At 39.3% G+C, this 19,598-nt stretch overlaps 1 protein-coding gene across 1 annotated transcript in view; it reads left to right on the top strand.

Moving 5' to 3' along the window:
- Window positions 1–19,598, top strand: part of ME2 (malic enzyme 2) — a 57,069-nt gene that overhangs the window by 12,914 nt on the left and 24,557 nt on the right. Inside the window, exons 3-11 of the mRNA XM_080821737.1 lie at window positions 4,055–4,188; window positions 9,268–9,417; window positions 11,505–11,580; window positions 12,700–12,861; window positions 13,175–13,278; window positions 15,478–15,587; window positions 15,905–16,002; window positions 16,528–16,641; window positions 19,034–19,148. Coding sequence (XP_080677863.1) covers window positions 4,055–4,188; window positions 9,268–9,417; window positions 11,505–11,580; window positions 12,700–12,861; window positions 13,175–13,278; window positions 15,478–15,587; window positions 15,905–16,002; window positions 16,528–16,641; window positions 19,034–19,148 — 1,063 coding nt within the window. The remainder of the gene's footprint in view (window positions 1–4,054; window positions 4,189–9,267; window positions 9,418–11,504; window positions 11,581–12,699; window positions 12,862–13,174; window positions 13,279–15,477; window positions 15,588–15,904; window positions 16,003–16,527; window positions 16,642–19,033; window positions 19,149–19,598) is intronic.

The raw sequence follows: 19,598 nt of genomic DNA, 5'->3' as shown, positions 1-19,598 counted from the left end.
TGAGACTTGTTTTATGGTTTAAGACTATGTTTTATGTTTAATTCCATGGGCACTCGGTTTGAAGGATGTTTCCTGCTGCTCTTGCGTGAAATGTGCCATACGTGTCTGTCAGGTTTAGTCGCTTTATAATGTTGCTCAGGTCTTCTGTTTCCTTTTGATTTTCTGTGTAATTGTTTTCTCCATTATTGGAAGTGAGGTATGGAAGTCTCCAACTTGTCTTTCTTCCTCGGATTCTTTCAGTTTTTGTTTCATGTATTCTGGGCTTTTTTCACAGTTGCATATATATTTATAATTGTTACATCTTTTTAATGATTGATCTTTTTATCATTATAGAATGTCCTTCTCTGTGAACAATGTGTATTTCACAATCATTTTGTTTGTTATTAATTTAGCCATTCCAGCTCTCTTTGGGTTACTATTTACATGGTTTATCTTTTTCCATCCTTTTACTTCCTACCTAATTGTGTTTTGAATCAAACTGTGTCTCCTGTAGACAGCATAAAATTGGATTGTGTTCTCCATCTTGCCAATCCATACCTTTTTTTTTTTTTTAAGATTTTATTTATTTATTTGACACAGAGAGAGAGATCACAAGTAGGCAGAGAGACAGAGAGAGAGGGGAAGCAGGCTCCCTGCTGAGCAGAGAGCCTGATGCGGGGCTCGATCTCAGGACCCCGAGACCAAGACCTGAACCAAAGATAGAGGCTTAACCCTCTGAGCCTCCCAGGTGCCCCAATCCATGCCTTTTTATTGTAGATTTTTATCCATTTACATTATATAGTAGTTGATAAGATATAAGTTATGTCTGTCATTTTGCTGTTGGTTTTCTAAATGTCTTGTCTTTTTTTGTTCCTCTATTTCTCCATTGTTCCCTTCCTTTGTGTTAAACTATATTTTCTAGTATACCATTTTAATTCCCTTGTCATTTCTTCTACTGCCTTTTTCTGAATTATTGTCTTAGTGGTTTGCTCTGAGGATGATAATTACCATTTTCATAACGATTTAATTCAGACTGATTCCAACTTAATTTTAATAGTACATAAAAACCATTCTCGTATAGTTCCATTCTTTCCTTTTGTCGGCTTTGTCATAAAATTACATGTTTATACATTGTTTGATCATCAATACAGATTATAATTATTTCTTTATGTACTTGTCTTTTAAATCAGGTAGGAGAGACAAAGAGCTACAAACAAAAAAAAATACATTCATACTGACTTTTATATTTACCTATATGGTGATCTTACCTGTGTTCTTTATTTCTTTGTGTAGATTTGAGTTACTCTCCAGTGTCTTTCTTTCACCCTAAAGGACTCCCTTTGATATTCCTTGTGAAACAGGCATGCCAACAATGAGTACCCTATCTTTATTTAAAAACATCTAAATTTCTTCTTTGTTTTTAGATAATTTTGTAAGGATTTAGAAATTCTTGGTTGACAGGGTTTTTTTTTTTTTTTTTTTCCTTTCAGCACTTTTAATATGTCATCCTACTGCATTATGGCCTCTGTGGTTTCTGTTAAGACATTAACTGCTCCTTTTTTTGAAGGTCACCTGTGCATGTTGAGTGACTTCTCTCCGCTTTCAAGTTTCTTCTTTTGGCTTTTAACAGTTTGAACATGGTATTTCTAGATGTAGATCTCTTTGAGTTTTTTCCCTCATTGGAGCTGTTGAGTTTCTAGGATGTATATTTCTTCTAGGGGTAATATTTCTCACCAAATTTGAGAAGCTTTTGGGCATTACTTCTTCAAATATTCTTTTGTCCTTTTCTCTTCTTGCCTTCTGGGTCTCCTATTACGCATATGTTGGCACACTTGATGGTGTCCCACAGGTTTCTGAGGCTCTGTTCATATTTACTCATTGCATTTTCTCTCTTCTCAGACTGGATTATCTCAATTGACTTTTCTTTATGTTTGCCGATCCTTCCTTCCACCTGCTCAAATCTGCTGTTTAGTCCCTCTGAATCTTTTTATTTCAGTTATTGTACTTTGAATTCCAGAATTTCTATATTTGGTTCTTTTTTGTATCTCTTCATTGATATTCTATAGTTAGTGGGATATCATTCTTGTACTTCCCTTTAGTTCTTTAGATGTGGTATCCTTTAGGTCTTTGAATATATTCAAAATCACTGAAGTCTTTGTTTAGTTAGTATAATGTTTGAGCTTCCTCAGGGACAGTTTCTATTAACTAACTACTCTTTTTCCTGTGTATGAGCCAGACTTTGTCTTTTTGCATGTCTTACAATTTTTTGTTGAAAACTGGACATGTTCAATAATGTGGCTTCTCTGGAAACCAGATACTCCTCCCAGGGTTTCTTGTATTGCTGTTGTCTATTTAGTGACATTTCTGAACTAATGCTTCTAAGGTGTGTAAAGTATACTTGAACTATTTAAAATCTTTATCTTGTTTTGATATGCCCACTAAAGTCTGCTTTGTTGGCTTAGGCATCAACTAGTAATTAGACAGAGACTTAAATACCTAAGGGCTCTGCGTACATTTTGGGGCATGCCTTTAGTACTTAGGCAGTTTACAACTACACATCAGCCTTCACCTCCTGCTTACACAGAGCCTCAAGATTAGCCAGAGGTGGGAGCTAAGGGCCTTCCCAAGTCTTTCCTGGACTTGCCTATAGCTCCCGGTGATCATCTAGATTCTTGGGAATATTTGAAGCTTTTCACATTCCCACCCACCCTGTGGACATTTTGTTCCTCGGTTTTTCCTTTTCAGCTTTTTGGTTAGCCTATTGTTTCCCTCAGCTGTTATCCACTGCTTTAGGCAGCTGCCATGTTAAATAATTACTTCCGATTATTTTTAACAAGCTCTTCTGGAAAAAAACCTGTTCACACTGGGTGAACTCCGGATCATATTCAATAAATCCTTGCAAGTGGGGTTGTCCACTAAACCACCAGACAGGTCAAATAATGACAAATTTCCTGAGTATGGGACTGTAGAATTATCTCTAACCTCTCTTTAGTAGCTGCCAGGCTCTGTTTTTCAAAGCTTATTGTTTCATAATGATTGCTGTTTTCTAGGCTGCTGTGGAGCTGGGGAGGGAAGCATAGGAATAAGGCAAATAAAAATGTCATGAAGCTTTTGCTGTTCTTATGAGAATTCAGCTGTTTTTCTTGAATAAAATGTTCCCTGATTGCTGAAGCCTTTGATTAGTTTCCAGAATTCCAAAGAAGTTTATTCTGATCACTTGGCCAATGTTCTTAACGTTTTTATAGAGGAAACGATTTGGGAAATCCTTGCTCTGGCATTTTCACTGACATCACTTCGATGAAAAGAATTTAACACACAACTGAATATCAGAAATTGGAAAAGATTTTCTTATGACATAGGTTAATTTCTTCCTAAGTACCATTGCTTCCTTTGCCCTCTTTAATTCAGCCTCTCTTTCTAGTGAGGGTAGCTCTATCATCATTGGTCTGTATTCTTTCAAGCTGTATTCTGTTAATTTCATTTCTAATGTATGCATGTATCTGTGTATATGTACTTTATGAGGGTTTTCTGAACATAACCGTCAACAGTGAGTGTGTTTGATTTGCAACTTGCTTTTTTTCCTTAACTACGTGTCTGGGAGGTAATTGTACATAACTGGAGGTCTGTGTTTAAGTGTATGGTATTTCATGGTATGGAAATACCATAGGTTCCGTAACTGTTCCATAATTGATGGGCTTTTAGTTAGTTTGTAATAGTCAAGAAAACTAGAAACAGTACTATAGTCTTTTTGTATACTTGCCTTTATTTTATGTATGAATATTTCTCTAAGATGGCTGTCTAGATGTAGTGTATGTGCATTAAAATTTAAAAATATTTTTGAGTTGTCTTTTAAAAAACTTAAACCTGTTTACATTTCCAGCAATGGTATGTGAGAATAACTCTTTTACCACATGCTTACCATTATTAGAGATGACCAGTCTTACAGATTTTTGACAGTGTGGGCAAAATGATATCATACTGATTTTTTAAAAATTTACATTTAAATTACATTTTGTAGGATAGCACCATTGCAACCTCAGTAAGCAATAATTTTTCATCCTTTTCTCCTTTTTAGGGAATGGCATTTACATTACAAGAACGACAAATGCTTGGTCTTCAAGGACTTCTACCTCCCAAAATAGAGACACAAGATATTCAAGCTTTACGATTTCATAGAAACGTAAAAAAATTGAATGGCCCTTTGGAAAAGTAAGAGTTGATTAAATGTTTAGTTCTTTATTGATGCTCTGATCAGAAAAATTGGGAACATTATGGTTATTGTTGCATAAGAAATATGCAGTCTTATAATGAAATTTGTGTTTTAGGCAGTTAACTTATTTTTATAATGATTATGTTTCCTTTATTTCACTGAATATTTGTGTTCACTATTGTAAAATTTAGCAGAAATCTATTTATTTATTTATTTACTTGACAGAAATCACAAGTAGGCAGAGAGGCTGGTGGGGGGGGAAAGCAGGCTCCTTGCTGAGCAGAGACCCCCCCCCCGATGTGGGGGTTCAGTCCCAGGACCCTGAAATCATGACCTGAGCCGAAGGCAGAGGCTTAACCCACTGAGCCACCCAGGCGCCCCAGAAATCTATTTTTTAAAGCCTAAAATCACAGAATATTTCAGCCTTGATTGGAATGTTAGATGCAAAAGCTGTCATCTGATTTGTACTCTTTCTCTTCAACAACTTTTATTAATCCTCTACTTTGTGTGTGTCACTATACTCGTCACTGAGGTTGTAAAGTAAGTAAAAGATAGGCGATCAGTTATTATGTCATCCAACCCAGGGGAGTGAAAAAGAGAAGTAACTGAAACCGTCCCAGGTGAAACAGAGTGTATTGCCACCCCGTAGCACACAGCCTTGCGTTCTAGGAGCTCATCAGTAGTTATACTGTGATCATCATCATACCCTATACTGCAGTGTGCAGCAGAGAAAAGGTACATGCAGAGGATATTCCAGACTTAAAGAGTAACTAACTGAGCTAAAGAGTACATTAAAGCTTCCTAGAGGAAGTGATGCCTGAGTTCTCAACAGTATGTTACAAGGGATAGGTAACATGAGAAAGAAGGGCAAGGTATTCTGCGTAGAGAGATCAGTCTGAATACAGAATTAAAAATATCTTTTGGGGAGCGCCTGGGTGGCTCAGTGGGTTGAGCCTCTGCCTTCAGCTCAGGTCATGATCTCAGGGGCCTGGGATCAAGCCCCGCATTGGGCTCTCTGCTCAGTGGGAAGCCTCTTCCCCCCCTCACTCTCTCTGTCTGCCTCTCTGCCTACTTGTGATCTCTGTCTGTCAAATAAATAAATAAAATCTTTAAAAAAATATATCTTTTGGGGGTCGGCACCTGGGTGGCTCAGTTGTTAGGTGTCTGCCTTCAGCTCAGGTCACGACCCCAGGGTCCTGGGATTGAGTTCCCTGCAACCGCTCCCTGCTCAGTGGGGAGCCTGCTTTTCCCTCTCCCACCACCCCTGCTTGTGTTCCCTCTCTCACTCGCTCTCTCTCTCTGTTAAATAAATAAATAAAATCTTTGAAAAATATATCTTTTGGGTTTGTTAAGTACAGGAGATTATTGTATGATGACAAGTAAGAGTAGTTTCTTTGATCTGATGGGGCAAAAGGAAGAGAACAGTAGACAGAAATGATTGAGACGAAAGGAAATCCAGACTGTTTCAAGAAGTTAGGTAAGGGGATAGAAAGGACACTGAGCACTAAGTAAAGCAAGACTTGGGTTTCTAGTCCTGCTTGGGGACTATATTTGGGGAGGTATATTTCAGGCCAGAAGGAGGTTTAAGGTGCTCACGCTGTGAGGAATGAGCCCAGAAGAAAGGGTAACTGATAGAACAAGATCCCACAGAATGGAAAGGGACATAGGGACAAGTGCAAAGTAGAGCTCATAGGGTCAAAGGCAAAGATAAGAGGGCATGGGGTCGAGTGCAGAGGTAGAAGCTGGCCTTGAACAAGAAAAAATAAAAGCTCATTCTCTGAGGCAAGAGCGAAGATAAAATACAGGCACAGGTAGGGGTAAACCCTGCGGGTGGTGGAGCAGAGCTTGTGAGATCCCATCCCACCTGATGACCTTGATTTTCTATGATGTAGAATATGAAGGTCTCGGCTAAGATTTGTAAGGGTCAAGGTTAAACAGAATTGGTGAGGAGAGTGATAAATGTTTAGAATAGCCATTTAGCCAAAAGTGAAGCTATTAGGCCTTCCGGGCTTACCCAGGCCTTCAATCTAGGACAGATTAAAGGCCTGGGTAAGCCCGGAAGGCCTAATAGCATAATCTTATTTTTACTGATGCTACCCTGCCCAGCAGTGTTATTTTTTCCTCAGAAAAAATGAAATGTAACGGTAATTCAGGTTTGGTGTTTGCTGGGCTGGCAACGATGCTACATTAACTCATTCAGCTAATATTCATTCAGGGCTCCTATGTGCCAGGCATTGTTTTAAGCTCTAGAACTACAAAAATGAGAAATTCCAGCCCTTGCCTTCAGGGAGTTCATGGCTGGAAAAGACAGGCACCGTGGCAGGGTAGTGCCGTGATGGAGGTGCGGGCGTGTTCCACAGTGGTGAGGATTTGTTGAGAGTGAGAGGCTTGATCGTGGATCCACAGTGGGGAAAGAAGAGGTGCCAGCAGGGAGCCTAATAGAACCGGAGAAAATGAAGCGAGCCAGCGGCCAGGGCTCCGTCAGAACTGTGAGGCAGGGCATTGTATGGCTAGCTAGAGCGGGGAGGGTTGCGATCAGAGGACTGCGTCCGTGGCGTTTAGGATTTCTGAGCTGTAACAGTCCCCGGTGAGGACAAGATCCAGCGGGAAGCATTCAGAGGAGCGACCAAAGTGAAAGGAGGGTGAAAGTGAATCACGTGTGCCTGGTCAGTCATCTGTTCTTGGCGTCTCTGCTGTCTGTTTCATGAAGCTAGTCCGTCTTCATTGTTTGTGTTCTTCCCTAGCCTGAGGAGCCGTCTCCTTCCCTTTGCTACCTACTGGCATTATTTCTGCCTGCAGTAGCTACATAGAAAATATTATTCCTTTTATAAATAGAATCACTTCTCCCTATTTATTCACCAAATATTTGCACACCACGTATATTGCATTTACTTTGGTAGTTACTGAAAATAATAGATTTATATAAGGCAGTAGTCCCTAGCTCATAATATCATCCAGGCTCGGGGGAGAGACAAAGTCAGGAAGTGGACTGAGAATTGCAGAAATAGGACTAGGGTATTGAGGGACCCGAAAACAGGAAAATCTGTGTATATATGTGTGGTGGGGGAGCATGTGTGTGCAGAAAGGGAGAGCATGCCACCTGTGTTGCATTCAGGGAGTGTAAGTATGGGACTGTGCATGGGTAGAGGGTGATCCAGGCAAAGGGTGTCTTGTGTATAGCGACACCAAGGTAAGAGATGTGGGGCATTTGAGAAACTGAAGTAAGTTCAGTTAGGAGGATGAAGCTAGGAAGTAGGCAGAGATCTTGGTAACTATTTTAGAAGCATAAGTCTATTTAATGGGTGTTTGGGAGACATTCAAGGAGAATAGAAATGGCTAGAGTTACTTTTTTAAGAGAAGAATAAACTGGAGCGGGGCGGGGGGTGGAAATAGTGTGTATTAAAAACGAGTTAGAAAGTTCTTGAGATGGGGCACCTACATGGCTCAGTCAGTAAAGCTGACTCTTGATTTCAGCTCAGATCATGATCTCAGGGTTGTGAAATCGAGCCCTGAGTTGGGCTCCGTGCTGGCGTGGAGCCTGCTTAAGATTCTCTCTGCTCCCTCTGCCCCCACCTCTAAAGAAAAAAAAGAAAGTTCTTGAGGTAGCCCAGGTGAGAAATGATGCTGGCTTGGACAGGGTGAGGGTAGAAGGGGGATATAGATATATTTGAAAACTATTTAGCTGGTGGACACTGTAGGTCTTGTTGATTTATTAGACTAGGGTAAGACAGAGTGGGTGAGGAAGAAATCAGGAATGGGATCTCAGATTCCCATTCGGTCAGATGATAACAGGAGGACAGACAAGTTTGAGTAAAAAGTAATAAGTCTATTTTACACATATCTAATTCAAGATGATTGGTGGCTTTTTTTCTTTTTCTTTCTTTTTTAATAGGAGAATCATCTACGGCTTTTTATTTATTTTTTAAAAGACTTTATTTATTTATTTGTCAGAGACAGACAGCGTGAGCGGAAGCAGGGGGAGGGGCAGGCAGTGGGAGAAGCAGGCTCCCCACTGAGCAGGGAGCCCAATGTGGAACTCGATCCCAGGACCCTGGGATCGTGACCTGAGCTGAAGGCAGGCACTTAGCAGACTGAGCCACCCAGGTGCCCCTTATGACTTTTTATTTTTAAGTTGATTTATTTTATTTATTTATTTATTTTAGTTATCTCTCTACCCAACATCATACTTACAACCCCCAGATCAAGAGTCACACAGTTTTCTGACTGAGCCAGCTGGGTGCCCAGTCACTGGTTTTTTCGAGTCAACATTTCCCAGTTTTCTAAACTTTATTCTTGAAAAGCCATTATTTATATATGTGTGCTAATTGACCATTGCCTTTGTGGTACCTCTGCACTCTGTATAGACCCTATAATGCCTTAAACGTACTGGATTCTAACTCCACAAGGACGGGGTCACTTCTTACAACCTGGGAGCGCAAAATAGTGCCTGGCACATAGTATTTAGTAAATATTTGAATGAATGCCACTTTATTTTGCTTCCATATTTACATGTCAGTCACCTTGAAGGTTCTTTTCTTTTCTTTTTTTTTTTTTAAGATTTTATTTAGTTATTTGACAGAAAGAGAGAGAGAGCATGCACAAGCAGGCAGAGGGAGAGGAAAAGCAGGCTCCCCACAGCAGGAAGAGCCCGATGTGGGACTCGATCCCAGGACCCCGGGATCATGACCTGAGCCGAAGGCAGTCGCTTAACCAACTGAGCCACCCAAGCACCCCAAGGTTATTTTCTTAAGAGGAGGGTGGTGTCACGGTAGTCTTTGCATTTCTAGTGCCTGGTATAGAGCCTGCCTCACAGCGAGGGCTCAGTGAGTGTTAGCTCTTGTTTCTGCTGCTCTCCTTCTTCCCCTCTGCTTCGTTATCATCACCTACCATTTAAGTACATTTTTATTTTTGTTAATTTTTGTCCTTGGTATTAAATAACGATAATTTAGAGTTTTGTTTTCTGGTAGGGAGGGGAGTCCTGTTTTAGATGTTTACACATAATTTCTTATTCTAAAGGCCAAAACTTTTGAGTGTAAATGCTGACTGATGTAGACATTATTGACTGTGCTTGATTTCAGATACATCTACATAATGGGAATACAAGAAAGAAATGAGAAGTTGTTTTATAGAATTCTGCAAGATGATATTGAAAGTCTGATGCCAATTGTATACACACCAACAGTGGGTCTTGCCTGCTCCCAATATGGACACATCTTTAGGAGACCTAAGTAAGGCTTATTTTTAAAGACATAAATTTGTAAATGATTACCGTATGGGAAGAATGGCACTCCCTAACAGCTCTTACATTTCTCTTTTATATATTGCCATCTTATGTCAATCACCGTTCCCTCCTCACCAAAGCTTAATTTGGACAAGAAGGGGTTAATAAACACCCAGCATGTTCATATCTTGTTGTAGTGGAAATGGTAACATTCATTCCTAACCTTCTGCAAGTTATTATGATTAGTAGAACAACCGTGCATTTCTGTACTCTTGATTTTGGTGGTAGGTTCTCCAGAATTATCACTAATAACAGTTTGACAATCTGCCCAAATTAAAAGATTCTCATTTTTTTGTTGGCTTTAATTTCTATTGTTTGTTCTTTTTTATGAGCTTCTCCAAATTTTAATATCAAATAGTTCTAGCGCCTCAAATATTTTAAATAGAAAAGAGTAGGGGAATGGGCATCTACTTAAGCCTTTCCATAAGTCACTTTCTCCCTCTGAATCTGTGTTCTTGTAAAATAGGGATGCTAGTGCCTGTTAAAGTGCAGCAGAGAAGGTCAGATGAAGAACTGATGGGAACTGTTCTTTGTAAACTTAGGATTAGTTTGTGTTTTCTTGTTGCATTCCTCTAACCCATTAGCATTTTCAACAGTCCTCAGCCCTTTCCCATGTCCTGCTTACGGATCGGATCGATGCAAATGGTGGAGACCTTCGGGCAATGCATGACAGCATCGATCTTCAGTCTCCCCTCATCTAGCCTCATGGCTTTCCTATGTTAATGTGTGTACAAAACACCCGTGGGACTTAAAATGTTGATCCGAGCCAACCTCCCTGTCCTTCCCATTCTTAAGATTCTCATGAAGAAGAGAAAGATGTGGAGGTCTGGATTTTAATGAACGCGATTGGTGACAGTATTACAGGTGTTCCCTGGAAGACACTTTGAGAATAGTCTCTGTTCTATGTGGAGCCATCAGTTAATGTGTGTTAAACACTCCTTAAGTTAACCCGGCTGTTTAGTTCTTTTATAGTTTCTTTTTCATTCAGAATAGTGGTTCTCAATCCAGATTAAAGACCAAGGAAAAACCTAAAAATAAATTTACACTCGGGCCCCACCTGTAGAAGTTCTGATTCAGTCAGTCTGGAGCTGGGCCCCCGGGTGGGTGTTCCAGAAAAGTTCGTGTGTCGTTCTGATGTGTACCCCGCTCTCAGAACCGACATGAAGCAAAAAGAGCAGGGCTTGGGGACAACACAGATACTGTGTTTTTTGCATAGAAGATGGTCAGTAAATCAGACCAGGTCTGTTTAATCAGAATCTCTGGGGCTGGGACCCCTGGCATTTTTTTTTTTAAAGCCCATCAGATGATTCTATTATGCAGCTACAGTTGAGGAACTGTTCAAACTGATTTGAGTTAGGATAGCAATGCCAAAGCTGAGACGCTAGTGAGAAAGTCAAGTGTTAAGAGCCAGTTTGAAGGCACTGGGGCCTGTTGGCCTCCATCCCTACCTAACCCTGTGTTTCTACACACATGTCTACAACCTGTGATTCTCCCCCACCCCATCCCCTTCTTCCTTCCTCTCTTCCTTTTTAAAAATCTAGATTTATCTCAGTTGGATAACAATATGCAGCGTGTTTAAAATAACTTTTCACTTTTTCCTAATGCTTCAGAGACATCCTCTTTTGGGTGAAGTCACTGTACTTTTCTTCCTTCCCTTCCTGCTCCTTCAAATTTCACATTTTCAGTTTTAGTGAATTTTAATAGTAGTTTATATAGCTTTATTATGCTGTCCTACATTGACGGTTTATTTTTACACTGCTTTTTACCACAGGTGTATCAAGTTTCTTCTTGGGTAAAACAGTCATGTCATTTAATAATGATCTTTGTTGCAGCTACTGTGTGCGCAATGCAGTTACAGTTTGGAGTAGTTGAAAATGTTTGAAAATAATCCAGTGTGATTTAGCTAAATCTGCTTGGAAATGATACTGTGTCTTGATGTTTTATTAAAATACCTAAATATTCCAGTTATGAACAAAACTTAGGAGAAAACAAAAAACTGTTGTGAAATGCAAAGGTGTTTTTGTTCTGTTGCAGGGGATTATTTATTTCAATCTCAGACAGAGGTCATGTTAGATCAATTGTGGATAACTGGCCAGAAAATCATGTTAAGGTACTACTAATAGCACAACCTTCCTCTTCATAATCTTTTTTTCCTTCTTTGTAAGTTGCCTCTGAATTTCCAAGAATAGTTTTCATTGTTGCTCTGATTTATTTTGCACTTGCATACATGCAGATTTAGTGCTCTGAGGAGATCATGACAGTAATAATTGCAAAATGGGTCTCCAGTACAGAGCTCAACTCTGGGAACGAAATGGGAGTTAGTTCACAAGGTGAACCTGTCACTGTGGATACCATGGTGTTCCTTGCCTTCTCTGTATTCCTTTTTAATATTATTCTAGGTAGAGAAAACACATTAAAATGCCATAAAAACTTTCATTTTTGTGGGTGGTGAGAGGATTTATGACACTTTTTTTTCCTAAATTTCAGATGGATTTAGATCCTTAAGCAAATATAAAACTCTGTAGAGTTTCAAATTTAATAAATACAAATCTTGGTCCATGTGGCTGTCTTTCATAAAATAAAATCCAGTGATTTACTTTAGATCTTTTGGCAGGCTTTAGTGCTTGTTACAGGCAGGAATCTTACTTGCCTTTATAACATGTCTTCCTCACCAAAATAATCTTCAATGAATAATCATGAGCTCTAATAATATAGAAAAAATTTGGCCAGATAATTAAACCGTTAGTATGATCTTTAAACCTTGTAGATAGGTATATTTTTTATTTTAGATCTTCTTCCCCCCACTGTTGTTAAGGTGTTTCTTGTTTGGCCTAGGTTATTATGTGTGAATAGCATATCGTTCCATTCTAACCTTGTTTTTCTCTTCTGGTGAATCTCTATCAGAAGTTTGCCTGCCTCTCCCCAGTTTAGTTTTTGTGAAGATACATAACTGAGCCTCCAGTCAGGAACATTCTGTTTCTAAACCAAAAGCAAAGGGAAATCAGATCTAGTTCATCTTTGTTTCACACCTAGATTCTAGAAATCCTAGAATTTTAAATACGCTTGGTTGGTTTACTTTGGAAGTTAGTCAAGAAATAATTTTCTTAAAAAAAATAAAATAATTTTCTTTTTAAAAGTGAGAGTGAAAATATACAAAGAATCTTTTTTCAAGTGCTTTTTAGTACCCCACTTTTGACAACTTTTAATTTATACTTTTTTTGTAATTAAGGCTGTTGTGGTGACTGATGGAGAGAGAATTCTGGGTCTTGGAGATCTGGGTGTCTATGGAATGGGAATTCCAGTAGGAAAACTTTGTTTGTATACAGCGTGTGCAGGAATACGGCCTGATAGATGCCTGCCTGTGTGTATTGATGTAGGAACTGATAATCCAGTGAGTAAAACCATTTTCTGCCTTTGATCTTTCTCCCATATTTAAAAAACAAAAGCTTTACGACATTCCTCTCTCGAAGATAATGTAAGATGGAAAATTTCATGATTAAAGTTAGTCTTTTCTTAAACTGTGCTTTTAATATTTATACAAATAACAGTAAATTAAATCTATTAAGAGTTTCTTGAAAAAATGTAGTAAGGTTTTAAAAGTTACCTTAGTAATTTTTTTATTTTGCAGTTTTTGTTTTATAGAATATGTTTAAGCTGGTTGTGTAACAAAATGATTTTATTTTTACGTTTGGTCTATGTTATAGGCACTCTTAAAAGATCCATTTTACATGGGCTTATATCAGAAAAGAGATCGATCACAACGTTATGATGACCTGATTGATGAGTTTATGAAAGCCATTACTGACAGGTATTTTCTTTTTAAGTTGGAGTAAATGCAATTGTCTTTAATTAATAAAAGAAAGGAACCACAGTTTTTCCTTGGTCTCTGATAAAGATGCATGGAAGGAGCTACATTTTTGAGAGTTTGGGTTCTGTCCTGCCTGCTTAGGTGTCCTGGTACTGGTGAGACCCTTTGCATTCTGCCTTGCTCTCCTGAGTTGTCTGACCTCCTTTGGGAAGTCTACACTCCCCGCTCCTGCCAGACCCTCACTGCTCAGCTCTCCCAGCCCTTGGCAGCTGGGCTCACATCCACCGTTCCTGGGACTCTTGGGCAGTTTTCACGTTTCAGATTCACTGACCATGGATCCTCCTCTCTCTCCACTTCTGCAGCATCTGATCAGGTTTTCTACTTCTTCATCTTTGAAATTCTCTCTTAACTCCTAAAAGGCTCTCCTAGCTCGGTCTTTCTCTCACCCCTTTCTGTCCTTGTCATCTTCACTGGTTCTTCTTGCTCACCTTTATTAAATGGGGATGAGTCCATAGCTCCCTTCTCTGTGAGTCACAGAAGCTATGAATCTAGGCATGTGACTCCTAAACCCAGGAAAACCCATCTCTAGGCCAGCCTCTCTCTGACACCAGCATCTAGAATCCTCCATCTAGACATTCTGTTGCTCTTTCACATTCGTGTCCAAAACAACTCCTTTCCGTAGCAAACAGCCTGTCTTCTGTTTAGCCAGCCTCTATTAATGGCAGCAACATTCACACTCTGGCCACAACTTTGTTCTTGATACTCTTTGACTCTTCCTCCTCCTCCATCAGCCCCCTGCAGAGTCCGTCAGGCCTCAGACCCAGATGGTACGACCACTTAAATGCCTCAGAGATACGTCTCCTCTCGTCCGCTGCCACAGCCTTTCTGCAGATCCTCCTCTCTCTCTGGGATGCTTCTAAACCTGCCTCCGGTTTTTCTCCTCTCCATTTCATTGCCACCTTACCTCCATGTTCATCTTTTAAAAACCGGTGCACTTAATCATGTCGTTCTGTTGCTTGAAATCTCTCGGGGTTCCCTGCTGTCCTAGGGTAAAGTCCAAACTCTCCATGATCTAGCTCAGGCCACCTTTTACACTGCTCGTACATAGAAGATACTAGAAAATTAATGCTTTTTCAGAGTCAAAGTTGACCATCCTAAACTAAACTTTTCCTCTTCCCAGAAATTGCCTTCTCCTCCCTTCCCTCACCTCCCTCCCTTGGACAAGCAGATAGTGTCTTCCTGGTCATCCAGATTGCTCTAGTACTTGAACAGTTTTCCCCTTACATCTCAGGTGATTCTCATCAAATTCTGTTTGTTCATTCCAATGTCTCATAATTGTCCCTTTAACTTCCCATGGGTTCTCCTTCAGATTTTCTTGTCCCCATACCACAGGAGCCTCCTAGCTACTTCTCCACACACCAGTTTGCGCTGCATATCACTGGCAGGTCTGTCTTTCCTAAAGAGAGTCTTTCCTTCCCTAAAGCCTTCAGGGATTCTACATCGGATATAGAATAAAGGCCCCATTCCCTACTTTTGCATTCAAGAGTCTCCCTTATCTGGCCCCAACCTACCATAACCAACTTCTCCTTGTCTTCTCATATAAACCCTGAGATATATAGCCTGACTGTTGAAAATTCAGGGTCACCAAAATACACCTTGTTTTTCTTCCTATCTCTTTACTTTTTGTTCTTGGAGGGCCCAAATAAAGTCTTACCTCCTTTTCAAGCCTTCCCTTACCTCATGAGGCTCACCAGGGTGATTGGGGTCTTTTTTTGAGTGCCAGTGAACTCTTACAAAAATTACTTTTTAACCTTTTATTTAATATATACTTTCCTGTGTTGCTGTTTAACTGCTAATATGGTGAGAATACACATATCAAATATATACTTTATGAGACTCAGATAAAAATCTCTTTTTAGGACGTTACTTCATGCTTACATGTGCTGGGCAACCTTGTAGGCACTTGGAAATAGTTTATACTGATTCATATCCCATAGGTTCACCCCATAAATTTTTCTGAATGAGTAATAGATTTCTGCATTTCAACTCCAGTTTTCAGAGGCTCTGAAAATTGCCAAGTGGCCTTAAATGGACTGACTTGAGACATTATTTCAAAATGGAGTCATAAGGAATATTAGACAGGAAAGCTTTTTAATAATGATATTTTCAATACCACTGTTATGGATTTTGCTGTTTTAGATACGGACAGAACACACTTATTCAGTTTGAAGACTTTGGAAATCATAATGCATTCAGGTTCTTGAGAAAATATCGAGAAAAGTATTGTACCTTCAATGATGATATTCAAGGTAAAGCAAAAAGAAAATCTTAGGTTTTTGATCCCTACCTTCCTTAAACCTTTTTAATCTGCCCTTTTTTTATTTAAAAAAATCTTTATTTGAGGGGGGGCACCTGGGAGGCACAGTCGATTGAGCGTCCGACTCTTGATCTTGACTCCAGGTCACGGTCTCCGGGTTGTGAGATGGAGCCCCACGCGGGCTCTGCGCTCGGTGGGAAGTCTTCTGGAGATTCCTTCCCTCGGCCCTTCCCCCCCACCCTGTTCGCGAGCGCTCTCTCTCCCCGAAATAAAGAAATCATTTGCGAAACATCCTTATTCATCTTACAGGGACAGCTGCAGTAGCCCTAGCGGGTCTTCTCGCCGCACAGAAAGTTATAGGTAAACCGCTCTCAGATCACAGAGTCCTATTCCTTGGAGCAGGAGAGGTACGTTTTTGTGCGCTTTGAGCATTTAAAACTAAAACTCTGCTTTAGAATTGGAGAAATGGGACATAATGAGCTTCTAATTTTGTTGTGATCTTGTATGAATGGAAGATCTCTGTTGTGAAGTAGGTAATTTAACACATGTTTAGAAATAACTGTGTTTAGAGAGAATACCACAAAGAATCAACTTTTGCGGGGAGCCTGGGTGGCTCAGTCATTAAGCGTCTGCCTTTGGCTCAGGTCATGATCCCAGGGTCCTGGGATCCGGCCCTGCATCGGGCTCCCTGCTCGGCAGGAGGCCTGCTTTTCCCTCTCCCACTCCCTCTGCTTGTGTTCCCTCTCTTGCTGTGTCTTTCTCTGTCAAAAATAAGTAAAATCTTAAAAAAAAATTAATTTTTACGTGATTTGTTAGAGAATAAACCAAATATTCCTCATAATGCATAATCCTCATATATAAAGTAGTTCAAGCATTGTATTATTGTATTATACCCTGGTCTTTATTTTTTAAATTTATGTTTCGTTGGACAGGCTGCTCTTGGAATTGCAAATCTCATAGTTATGGCTATGGTTGAAAATGGCCTCTCAGAAGAAGAGGCGCAAAAGAAAATTTGGATGTTTGACAAGTTTGGTTTGTTATTTAAGGTAAGGTATTTAAATCTTGGAGAAGCAAAAGAATGTTGTTAAAATGATACTTTTAGTTTGACTTTTTAAAAATATTATCAATTCGTAAAATACTGTATCGCACTGGACTATCCAGATTGTACCCATTGGGGACCTTCCAGTATATTCTCAACAGAAATCCTCCAGTCTCCTTTCTGGCTTTTATAAAGACTCTTGCTTCATATTCAAGTCATAATCTCCATGTTAGCACCAGACATATTCTTTCTTGCTTTGTTCTCTGATTCTTAAGAAATCAAGTAACCATACGAATAAGATTGTACTTGGCCTTTCTAAAACTAGGTTTTTAATTGGAACTCAGAAGTTCCTAATGAAATTGTTAGCAGGACATCTGACATTTGAGCAGAAATTCCTTAGCCATTTAGAGATCATAGTCCATTGTAACAGTCTGAGAGCAATCCATGGATCCTTTCCTGAGGCCAGTTCATGGATAAGGAAGAGCTTCCAACCCAGATTTGGTATCCTTTGCACCTGCCTGCTTTCCTAGCACTGATTGCCATTTTTAGTAGCTTAAGAAATGCATTATATCTTACACTGTGTAACACATTAGGTAAACCATTTCACAGTTGAACCTACAGTACACAGTGCTGTTGTATTTTTGCTCTATATAATGCCATACAGCAATTACTTGAAATATACCTCTTCAGAGCAAGCTTATTTCAATGTACTTTGCTTCAGTTCTGAAATCTTTTCTTCTTAACTAGTACTCAAAACTGTTGACACGGAAAATAAAATGAAAAAGTGTTTGAATGAAAAATCTTGAGTGCTTAAATTATACATAATTTAAAATAGTTTAAAATGTACTGGACCTTATGATAAGATTCTGCAGGTATTATCTCGTTTAATCTTCTGTGAAATTTTACAAATAAGGAAACTGAGGATTTAAAAGGGCAGGTGACTTTTCCAAGGTCATTAGCGTAAGTAGTGGATGTGAGAGTCACATCCAAGCAGACTGTGAAGCCTGTGCTCTTGACCATGAAGCTGTGCTGCCTTCCAAGTGAGCTGTCACCACTGTATTTGCTTGTATCTAAGATACAAGGATTAGAAACTTTGTACTTTTAGAAGGCCATTGGCAGAATACATATTTTTACTGGTACACAGTTTGATGCTTCTTTTTGTGGTGTTGGTTTTCACAAATGTTTTGTGTTTCTTTTTTATATTTGTAGCAAGTCAAGTCTAGAATGAATATGCTGTTGGTTAGCATAAATGTGAATCCCTGAATATCTGCAAGTTCGGGGAATATTTTTCTTTTAGAGTGTGCGGATAGCTTGACTTATGGGTTTTAGGCTTCTGGACTCCCCTGCTGACCCAAACACTGCCCTCCTTTTTGAGACTCTGAGAGTTTCCTGTTGAACCTACATATTGGAGAGCTGTGGTCCTCCAGGGGGCAAGTATAAGAAGCCACTGTTCTGAGAACCTGAATCTGTTGAGGCTATATGTCAGTCCTTTAATTAACTTCCCATCTAACTGATTATGGCGTGCTGCTTTTTCTAGACCCTGTAGTTCTTATCTGGGGGTATTCCGGAGTTCTGATGGAAATAATTCACCTCTGCAGTGGGTTCTCCTCTTTTGCCAAAATAAGGATACGGATTTCTCAGCCTGGTTGGATTTTGCATTTGATATATTTTTGACTGCTTTAATTTGTTGAAAATTTCTCCATTGTTCTGGTTTGTCAGTGGTATGTCTCCTGGCCTTATAACACCACTAAGGATTTAATTGTTATAGTTTTTGGCTTGGGATTTAGGGAGGAAAGCATGTTTCTCCATTCAGCCATCTTGGACCAGAATTCCCTGTTCCTCTTGTTTCAGAACTCTTGCTAGTACAAGTCCATGATGTCTATCTGCAATTCTAAAATCCTAAAAGCTCTGAAATCCCAAAATTTTTTTGAAATTGGTAACAAATCTGATTGACTTGGACTTATCTGATAGCAAAACCAGAGAGGTATTTGTAGTCTTGACCTTTTATACTTAGTGTACTAAATTTTCTTCAGTTTGGGGTGCCCATGTTGGGGGATTTTAATATTTGATATATTACCACAATACATTTCTAAAGTATGAAAATATTTTACATCTAGCCTAGATAAAGGATTGCAAACCTTTGTGCCATATTGGATTAAGAAGCACTTTACAAAGTAAATGAGTTTTTGACAGGGACTAGAAAGTTTCTGGTTAAGGTGGGATTTATGTTTTATATCTGGGTTTTGTGGACACTGGAAGATAGTGGCTGAAGAGGAAAGTAAATGAGAATGAAAAGGCATTCCTATTGTAGAAAGAATATATGACTCATAATGATGTCTTTTCCTTAATCCTCAGTAAGCATTTACTAAAAAATACTGTATTTTTTCCCAAAAATTCAGGGGCGGAAAGCTAAAATAGACAGTCATCAGGAACCATTTGCTCACTCAGCCCCAGGGAATATACCTGATACTTTTGAAGATGCAGTAAATATTCTCAGGCCTTCAGCTATAGTTGGTAAGTAGAATTGTTGACATGTCATCATATCACTTAACAATATGTTGCTGGATCAGTACCGTGCAGGAGTGCTAAAAATGAAATGACCTATTTTATCTAACTTTCAGCATATAATATGTTTTTCTGTGATAGCCTTTATGTGTAAAGTTCAGTTAACAGATGTTGCCTGTGATCTTAAGTGTGGGAAGCTGTACAATTGATCATGCTTTGCTTTTAGACTTGGTGTGACTACTGTGCTCAAAACCTGAAAAAGACCAAGGTCATATGACAGACTAAACCAAGAAAGTCCTATGCAGGGTCAAATCTTTGCACTGGCAACAAAGCAGAAAGTGTTGTTATGTTTTGAGAGTAAGGCATTGCATAGCTGACTTCAGAGTATGCCAAAATGGTATTGGGTTCACCCCAGAAAATGTGAAAGTCTTTATTTTGTTTTTTATTTTTTATTTTTTT

This window comes from Martes martes (genome assembly GCF_963455335.1).
Source record: "Martes martes genome assembly, chromosome: 13".
NCBI classification, from domain to species: Eukaryota; Metazoa; Chordata; class Mammalia; order Carnivora; family Mustelidae; genus Martes; species Martes martes.
This window is presented reverse-complemented; position numbering and strand designations above follow the sequence as displayed.